Source organism: Sinocyclocheilus rhinocerous, unplaced genomic scaffold, assembly GCF_001515625.1.
Source record: "Sinocyclocheilus rhinocerous isolate Xijiao unplaced genomic scaffold, SAMN03320098_v1.1 scaffold460, whole genome shotgun sequence".
NCBI classification, from domain to species: domain Eukaryota; kingdom Metazoa; phylum Chordata; class Actinopteri; order Cypriniformes; family Cyprinidae; genus Sinocyclocheilus; species Sinocyclocheilus rhinocerous.
The window spans coordinates 56,644-66,863 of NW_015667268.1; the positions used below are offsets into that span (position 1 = coordinate 56,644).

The following is a 10,220-nucleotide window of genomic DNA, read 5'->3' on the forward strand; positions in this document are numbered from 1 at the left end:
TTTTTTTTTTTTTTTACCGGAAATCTACCTGATAAAATCAGAATAATGATGAGACCAACTTCTAAAGTGAAGTGAGTGAAGTGACTTGTGACCATGTTCTAAGATTGTTATTGTGGTATTGATTTGAGTTCTGTGTATTTGTATTAGTATGAATATACACGACTACAGTTTTTGTCTTTTTGATCAAGAGCTTGAATAAAGTCAAAAGGAGGACAAAAAGGCTTACCGGCCAGTTCTGTGGGAATACTTGTTGCCACGAAAATTTGGTCGAGGCTGAAGTTGCCCCTGATGCAACAGAGACAGGAGCTGAGACACCTGCTGTAGAAGTAAAATGACACAAAATTAATATTTTTATGTAGGGGAATTTATCACATAACTCACTTTAATCTATTAAATGCACAATAATTCACAATAAAAATCAGATTATGAATTCACAATTAATCATGTTGAAAAACAATAGAAATTGTACACAATGCCTGAACCACCACATACAATTTGCAGGCCATTTGGTCTTCTGGAATGCCATAATTTCATAATTCATGATATACTTTTGCCCCGGGTTTCATAGACAAGGCTTAAGCCTAGTCCCAGACTAAAACTTAATTCTGAGCTGTTTCAACTGAAAGAAACTTGCACTGATTGATCTTAAAATATATCAATGCCTTTATTTTGTCTCAAGATAGACACCAGTAATGTTTTTTTTCTAAGGCATGTTTATAAAAATTATTTAAATGTCCTAATTGGACTATGACCTAATCCTGGCTTAGTCTAAGCCTTGTCTGTGAAACCAGCAGGGGCCAGTTGCATAAACTTAGTCACCATGTTAAGACTGTGTCTTAAGAACTAGTTTGACCAACTAGCAGTTGCCATAGGGCAAATCAGTCTTACCTTTCCACTACAATTAAGACCAATCTACCTTTTCATAACTGAATTTAAAAAGTTATGACCAGTCTTAAAGAAAAAAAATGAGATGACTAACTTTTTAAGACTAGTCTAAACAGTTTATGCAACCGGCCCCAGGCCTTGGTCTGTTACAGAATAAGCTGCAACATAGTAGATGGACAGCCACACAGAGCATTCTGGGACGGGAAAATGGGTTGTGGAGTTGTAGAAGGGGTGAGGGGGAGACAGGAAGCTGTTTCTACACAGAGGCTATTCTTTTAGATTTCCTTCCAGGATGCACTTAAGAAACCCAGCCTTGGCTGCGAGGACAGGCACCGGTGACATTTCGGCCCCTTTTCCCCTGCAGTTGCTACAGGTCTAATTTGCCAACTGGGCCATGTGAGTAAGGGAGGGTGGATTGGAGAAGAGGGTGGGGGTCAGGATCCACGCTCTTCCTGACTGGCCACAGTATTCACGTGAGGACTCAAACCCATGCCAGGACCTTTTGTTCTGCTAAAGGTTTCGGTAGAGGTAAGCATCTGGGTGGACCCAGATCCAGAGGATACACAGTTTGACTAGCGCAGCACTGTTGGTCTTTGAAATACAAGCTGGTGAAAAGCTGTTATTCTCACTTTTCTTTTCTTTTTTTTATTTAATGAGAATCAGGTCAGTACCAGCAATTTGTTGCTGACTACCACCAGCCCATACATGTCTGAGAAGTGTAATCTTACTGTGCAGAAATATCTGTATTTGGTTTAAGTACCTACCCCCCTCATAGGACAACCATGGAATTAATCTGTTTTTCTTTCCACATTCAGTATGACTCTGTAATGTGATAACATTGAGGATTGGCAGCGTTTTCTCCTGAGGCATATTAAAGGTTTAAGTTACTGTGTGACACTGATGTGTTTTTGAATACACTTCAGTGCCTTCATCATCTGTCAACTGTCCCCTTAGGTACTGCAGAATGGGAAAACTATCATGTACTTGAGCCTATATGAACTGGGATACCTTGAAATTTAAGCCAATAACTTTCAAAGTAGTTTGATCTAATGTATTTTCATATCTGAAATGTTAGTATTGTAAAAAAGAACAAAAAAAATCTCTTACTTGCACCTCGGGTGAGGCAGAGGACAGTTCAATAGAACCGTTCTCTGCAAAGGCTGCCATAGAGAGTCGAACAAGGTTTCTCAGGATCTGCCTGTGGTCTGACTCTTCCATCTTTCCTCTTCTTTCTGTGGTCTTTGGTCTCCGTAATGTGGCCTGATTACTGGGAACTGAAGTTATGGTTTCTGAGGGGTCCGTGGTCGTTATCTTGACTTCATTTTTGTTTCGTCTGAGTGTGCTGGTCTGTGAGTTTGCAAAAGACGAGGAGGAATAATTTCTGGTCTTTTGCAGGGTTCTATACGTTGTTCCTGGGTTATAAGGAAGTGTTCCATTCCACTCTATGCTCCCAGGTTTTCTGAGTATCTTGCTTTGAGTGAGTGGTGGGTTCCCATCCATTTCCGTATGGGCTTGATTTTGAGCCATGCGAGCAAGGGTTGGTGTAAGGGCAAACTGACCCTGTGGATGTGGTTTTTCAACTAAAGGTGATGCACACGACAATGCCTCAGCTTCATCTTGTGGAGTTTCTTTACGACCCCGAAGCACTGGTACCAACTGGATGTCAGTCTTGTGAATGTGCTTCTGTGGCCGTCGTGGGTGACGGGTGTAGGTTGACTCAGCTTGTCTACAATTATAAGCACGGTTGTCCCGTTTGTCAGGACGACAGAATGTTTTGGCCAAAGCGATGGCTACAAATAATACCAGGCAGGTTGATCCAAGGCAGATGGCCAAGAGCATTGTAAAACTGTACTGGGCCTGGTTATCATGAGACAAGTTCTTTAGGTGGTCACGAAAGTTGATGAATGTCACTTCCAAAGTGGTTCTTGTGGTTAGCATAGGTGTTCCCATATCAGATACTGCAATGCCCAGTTTAAAAGTTCTGCCAATCAATTCTGTTGCATTGGTTGTGTTCACACAGAGCTGCCCAGTAGTTTCGTCCAGAAAGAATAGGTTAGAAGGCTTGCCATCTGTTATTCTAAAACTGAGTCTTCCATTGAGACCAGAATCTGGATCACTGGCCCGAATGGTGGTGGCCAGAAACCCTTCGCGTTTGTTAAGGGAAGAGTAATTTCCTGGATTGTAGAAGTTATCCTCCAGAGTTTTAACTCCAAGTTCAGTCACAATCTCTCCTTTGTCCACATTCACTGGGACGCTTAGCAATGCAATTCCCTTCTTGGGTAGTGGCTCATGAATTATGGGATAATTGTCATTAACATCCTGTATCTCAACCAGCACTGTTGCACTACTGGTCATTGGCGGGTATCCTTGATCTACAGCCTCCACAATAAATGAGTAGGAGTGTGATTCTTCATAGTCTAATGATTGTTGGACAGTAACAGCCCCACTGCTGGGGTGGACTGAGAAAAATGCTGTTGGTGTCCCCAGTTCATTTGATTCTCTAATGGAAAATGATACCCTTCCACTGAGGTCCAGGTCAACATCATGTGCCTCCACAGTCAAGAAACTGAACCCAGGTGTGTTGTTCTCTTTGAGGACACTCTGGTAGAGACTTTTTGTAAACAGTGGTGCGTTATCATTTTCATCCAAAACATGGACAGTCAGGTGCTTAATACAGGATAGAGAAGGATCACCACGGTCCTGAGCTAGAAGAGTAAGGTTATATTCCATTTGTCTCTCACGATCCAGTGTATCATTGATTACAACCATGTAATTGTCTCCATGGATCTGTTTGAGTCTGAAGAGGCCAGATCCACTCAGAATGTGCACTTGTACCTGCCCATTTGCCCCAGAATCGGCATCAGATACCATCACAAGAGCAAGGAAAGTTTCATATGGTGCTCCTTCAGAGACTGTTGCAACAGGGGAATCTGGCGGAGCCCATGTTATATGTATCCGGGGAGCATTATCATTGACATCTCGCAATTTGACTTGCAGCTTGTGGTGAGACGGAATTGCATTGGGCCCAAGATCTCGAGCTTGGATGTCTATCTCATACACATTCTTTTCTTCAAAATCTAAAGGGCCTTGTAAAGTCAAAACACCTGTTTTGGGATGGATACTGAATAGTCTTTGCACTTCCAGTGGGACATGTTTACTAAGAGAGTACTCAACTTCCCCATTAGCACCTTGATCAGGGTCTGTAGCACGAAGATTAATGACAATCGTCCCACGAACAGTGTCCTCTGCTAGTTCGATAACTCCCGGGGCCTCCTCAAATACAGGGCTATTGTCGTTGGAGTCGAGAATTGTGACTACAACTTTTGTGCTGCCTGATTTTGGCGGGTCCCCTTTGTCCCAGGCTGTTAGAATCAGTTCTAAAGATGGCTGCAACTCCCTGTCCAGTTCTTTGATGACCACTAATTCAGCCTGCTTGGTCCCTCCAGAAGTACGGACATCCAAAGCAAAGTGCTGGTTGGAAGACAGGGAGTAGGTCTGCAGGCCATTCTGTCCCGCATCTGGATCTACAGCCCGTTCCAGAGGGATGCGCATTCTCAGTGAGGCTGTCTCAGAGATCTCCACCTCCTGCACAAGACTGGGAAAGACTGGGCTGTGGTCATTTTGGTCCATCACCTCCACACGAACTGACAGGAAATGCATAGCACCACCCTTTCTGTAGAGAACACTGAAGGCTAGTTCACAAAATTCTGCTCCCCAGCATAGCTCTTCTCGGTCCAGCCTGCCTATTGTTGACACGGTACCATCCCTTGAGTCAACTGTGACTGGTAGAGCACGTCCATGCGGCACGACCCGGAAGTTTTCCAGTGATCCTGTTTCCCCACGTTCACGTAGGTCGTCCAGGAGGCGACCCACCCTTGTCCCTGAGGGCTGTTCTTCCCAGACATGATATTGGATAATGAGGGGAGCAGAGCCCATATTCTGGGCATGACAGGGTGAACACTCAATAAGAGCTGCCAGAAGGAGCCAAACCTGGAGCATGACTGTGTGTGAGGTTTCCTATTTCCTTTTACGTAGAGTCAAATGTGCTAAGCACCTAGATAGGCATTCTGATACATCAAAAGACATCTACAATTCACAAAAGATATTCAAAACCTATACACATTTGCCTACTCTATGTTAAAAAAAAGAAAAACAAAAAAGTAGAAAACTGCTCTTTTAGAGTCAAAAATGTATGATAGCACCACCACAACCAGGTGCTCTGTAAATTATCATTTACAGTAAATATGTCACAAAAATGAGAAAATGATAATTGTCACAAAGCTTCACATTTATAACTTTATAGTAGTGTTACCCTATATTAACAATTAGATTTACTGATATCAACAGACATTATACCTCACCACAATAATTAAACAATAAACTACTATGGAAATTAATTGACCACTATTCAGACAAAAACACTTTTGTAAAATAATATTTCCAGACCCTTCTAATTTATAAATAAAGTTAATCTCCCTTAGCCAAATCAATGTTATTCTACAGCTCTACTCACTCACACACAGCTGCTGCTTCCCGGCACTCCAGTCAGCATGAAGTGAGGAACTGAGGAACTTAGGGGGCTGGGATGGCACATTCAAGCGGGAATGGCCTGTAAGCCAATAACAGATAGTGAGGGAGGAGAGTACAGTGCTGCTTAACTCCACCCATCTGTAGCAAGGAGTAGATTTTGAATAAATGAGGCTGGAATCAATGGTGTGCTTTTAACGAAACGTGATCCCACTTCTTTCATTCACTGCCTCCAGCTCTTCACACATCTGACTCCTTTTCCAAACTGTCTAAATAAACACAGTAAGAGTCATGGTCTGTGGCATCTGTCATCAACGTAGAAGCAAATCTAAGGTGAGACCCTTAGGGTCCAGAAAACAAAAAAACAGGGCCTGGAGCTGAGGCCTCTGAGAGTGCTGATGTGAAAATACTTCAATTTGAAGCATCTAATGCTTTTCTAAAATATGGTGGAGGGTAGTCAAAAAGCATTTATAACAAAACAAGGACATTTTTTTTAGTACATCTTTTACTCAAATTGTTATGCTGCATATAATTTGTATTGAAAAGAAAAACGTTTTGATAAAAAAAATTGTCAATTAACGTTAATTGACTAAATTAATGTTAGTTAAAGTATTAAGAATGAACACAAATTAACAAATGAACATTTGAACATTTTATATATAATTTCATACTATTCCCAATGGTTTTGGTTGTAAAAGCAAGAGGATAATACAGTATATGTTATTGAAGGCTTGTGGCCAATGAAAAGCGGATGGTAAAAGGGGGAAAGTGCAGACCCCCACTTCCCCTCTACACGGGGGTCTCCTAACATAAACTATCCCATTACCTGCGAGCCAATAAAAGCTTTTCCCAGAGTGATAACACAGAGCTGCATGATAACAGAGAGAGGTGACGTGAGCTGGCCTTCCCCTGTTACTATTGCGGTTCAAAGACAGCAGGTGGGAGATCAGAAGCCTTAACTCTTGATTTCATATTTATGTGTGATCTGATGCTCATGAATTGGGCAGTTGGGAGTTGTGTGCATGTGTTTCTCAGGGGTCAGAGGTCACTTCATGTCATCCGTATCTATCTCTAAAAGAAACAGGCTTGGCTTTCACACATAATCCTCTCTCTATTTTCTAGTTAACTCCATCTGGACCAAACACTGACCAAGAGTTTGACTATTCATGTTCTCTTATTCCTTTTCTTTCCATTTGCTTTCTTTAGCTTTCTCCCCTTCACTCTCTGTCACTTTCTGCAGGTCACAAAGCATATAGACTGAGATTGTTAGTGTAATTTGTTTACATTTAGAAGAAACAGACACCACAAATGACTGAAGAACATGTCTGCATCATATTTCACCTAACAATCAAATACCTTTAAAAAAGAGAAAAAAAGTAGAAGAAAGAAAGAAAGAAACCTTTTGGAGTGTTAAATACAATTGTATGTTTTAATGCAAAAAAATAAAATTAAAATTAAAATTAAAATAAAATTCTTGATGTAAAATATATATTCTTTTTACTTTTGTTTTTGAGGGTGAAATATGACCTGGGAAATATGAGATTCACAAATAAGGATCTATTTTTCAATAATAATCATGTGAATGGTGAGCAGCATTAAAACTAAACAGTGATAAGGATAGATACCGAAGCATATCTGTCTCACTGTCTTTCGAAATATCACACACGCATGTGTACCAAACTATAATGCAATTATTTGTGAGGTTTTCCAAATGAAAAGCAGAAAAACAAAAGTCCCAGAATATCCTGTATCTGGCTGCCACATTGCTACACTGAGGTTTTCTTCAAAATGTCATATGTGAATTAAATTAGACCACAGTCCCGACACCAGTGTTTGGGGTAACGCATTACAAGTAAAGCGAGTTACGTAATCAGATTACTTTTTTCAAGTAACTAGTAAAGTAACGCATTACTTTACAAGAGAATATCTGAGTTACTTTTTCAAATAAGTAACGCAAGTTACTTTTTTTTCCAATTTATTGACTGACAGCTCTCCTGTCCCCATGTTGAGAGAAATCAGAAGATGTTACTGTAGTTCTAAAATAAATATGAACATGCATTAATTCATCTCACTCACAAAAAACAAACACAGATTCAGTATTCCTCAAAAAGAATAAAAATAATGCAACTCAGAATATGATGCAAACCTGCAATAATTAAATGTTAAACAACACAAATATCCTTTATGTATTTAATCCCATTCTATTAACCAATGTCTTTGCTTCTGACCTTCGATGATCCAGTTCAACCATACTAATACAAGCAAGCCCTGTCCAGATTTAAAAAGTAACACAAAAGTAAGGTAACAAATTACTTTCCATAAAAAGTAACTAAGTAACATAATTAGTTACTTTTTTATGGAGTAACGCAATATTGTAATGCATTACTTTTAAAAGTAACTTTCTCCAACACTGCCCGACACACTCTGTGTGTGCGTTTCACACTGACCTCCCCCAGTGCCCGGGTTTCCCCCCACCTCCACCTTCCCTTATCACGTTAGGATGAGGGATCTAAACATCATTGTACAGCTTAAACAATAGACGGTGACACAGTAAAGCAGCCGGCAGAGATGAACTGCTGCTTGTTGTTGATGTTTTCAGCAGACGGAGAGGAAATGGTGAAGACGCACATAAACAGAAGTTTCACTGGCTTGAGGTCCGTTTGTCTCATCTGAGGGCTGGAAAGAAAGCCGAACAATCTCACAACACATTCCTGACAGACGACAGCCTCTTATCTCCAGATGGATTTTTGAACAAACAGTGTCCATCTGACAAACAAGTTCTCCTGTCAAGCACTTTGTCTCGCAACATATAGCAACAAAAGACATATAGCAACAATCCCAAAACCTGTCTCATTTCAGAGGGAGATAGTCTAGCAGGACTGAACTGGAGATAAAGAAAAGACAAGAGCAAGTCCTTTTGAATCTGAAAGGTTGAGGGCAAAAGAAGAGGGGAATGATAAAAAAGGGGAAAATGGCATTAAATTAGACTGAAATAGAAGGAGCAGGTTTCAACCATCTGCATCTGCATGCGTGTGGAAATATGGGCTGTATGGAACATTAGAGACTCTTTATGCCTCCTATAACGATATAACAGTCTCTTTTGCTCTCTTTCATATCCATTCTTTTTTTTTCTTAAATGCAGGTGAACTCTTGAGTCAAGTCACCTTTATTTGTATAGCGCTTTATAAAATACTGCTTGTGTCAAAGCAGCTTTACAGGAAAATAGATTGTCAATAATGCAAGATGCAAAAAGGTAAGTGTGTTATCACTAGATTGTCTTAAGGGGTTTGTTGCAACCGGCTGCTGACCTTCACGTCCCCTCCGAGGGTGAAGAGAGACTGACACTTTGTGTGTTCAGGAGCCTGTCGAGACAAGAGCACAGCCTCTTAAACACTCCACAGCTGACATGACTCAGGCCCGATAAAACGATCTGGACCTCATCCTGAGGACAGAGCCTTGAGACAAATCTGTCAGCTGATCCATAAACAGAGATATGAGGAGGACTAGCATTTATTTTTATAGGTGGAGTGTGATTCAGGGCAGGATGTAGCTGAACTACATGGGGAAGTCGTGGCCTAATGGTTAGAGAGTTGGACTCGTAACCCAAAGGTTGTGGGTTCGAGTCTCGTACCGGCAGGGATTGTAGGTGGGGGGGAGTGAATGTACAGCGCTCTCTCCCACCTTCAATACCACGACTGAGGTGCCCTTGAGCAAGGCACCGAACCCCCAGCTGCTCCCCGGGCGCCGCAGCATAAATGGCTGCCCACTGCTCCGGGTGTGTGTTCACGGTGTGTGTGTGTTCACTGCTGTGTGTGTGCACTTTGGATGGGTAAATGCAGAGCACTAATTCCGAGTATGGGTCACCATACTTGGCCACATGTCACGTCACTTTCACTTTTTTCACACTTTCAACTACTGACCTAGATGTTCATTTTAAGAGAAGGGACAGGGTTTAAGACAGGATACGTGATCACCAAAGACAGAATTAAAAGATAGAGCAAATAAGTTTATGTTGGTTTAAAGAGAGAAGAAAACTCTCAACATTTTGACCCAACAACATCCTGTTCTGTCACCAACTATACAGAATATATTGTCATTGTGTTCAAATCAATTCACTATGCACATGAACAAATTTCAATAAACCATCTTTAATAGGATCACTTTATGTTCTGTGAGAAAATGTAGAAAGATGCAAAGAAAGAGCAATGGCTGGTTAGTGTATCAGTACCAGTGGTGTAACGTAACGAAGTAATAATACTTTGTTACAGTACTTAAGTATTTTTTGGGAGTATCTGTACTTTACTTGAGTTTTTATATTTTAGCCAACTTTTACTTTTACTCCACTACATTTCCTAATTAAAATGTATACTTTTACTCCACTACATTTCCCCGAAGCATATTCGTTACTTACTACAAAATAGTCAGAAGTCAGAAGAACACGGACTGCAGGAAAGCAGGTTTGACCACTGATATACACATATATCTATACACACACACACACACACACTTAGTCTATTAAAACTCAAAATTCCAGACATTCTAAATTGTAGACGGCAAAAATGCTTCTGTAAACTTTTTATATTTATATAATTCAAAATAGTTAACTTTATCTATATCACACAAAGAGTAGGCTACCGCTTTTCTGCAGATATCAGCATGAACACATTTAATAATCATTTTATACAAGTTCAGTAAAGCAATAAGTGACTTACATTTTAGACATAATATTGCTTGTTTTTGCTCAATTTTGCTAACGAATATAGTTCCAAACAAAGATCACAGCACTGTTTTGCGTCTCTGAGCAATGG

At 40.6% G+C, this 10,220-nt stretch overlaps 1 protein-coding gene across 2 annotated transcripts in view; it reads right to left on the reverse strand.

Annotated features, from left to right (window-relative positions):
* The window catches only part of LOC107733426 (protocadherin-12-like), a 13,439-nt gene extending 8,456 nt beyond the window's left edge, over positions 1-4,983 (reverse strand). The window contains exons 1-2 of one of the 2 annotated variants that reach the window (XM_016545032.1): positions 1,999-4,983; positions 227-318 (exon numbers count right to left, since the gene is read on the reverse strand). In XM_016545032.1, coding sequence (XP_016400518.1) covers positions 227-318; positions 1,999-4,884 — 2,978 coding nt within the window. In that variant the 5' untranslated portion in view covers positions 4,885-4,983. Of the gene's footprint in view, positions 1-226; positions 319-1,992 lie in introns of both variants that reach the window. The other variant, XM_016545031.1, reaches the window with a different exon arrangement.
* Between the last annotated feature and the right edge of the window lie 5,237 nt (positions 4,984-10,220).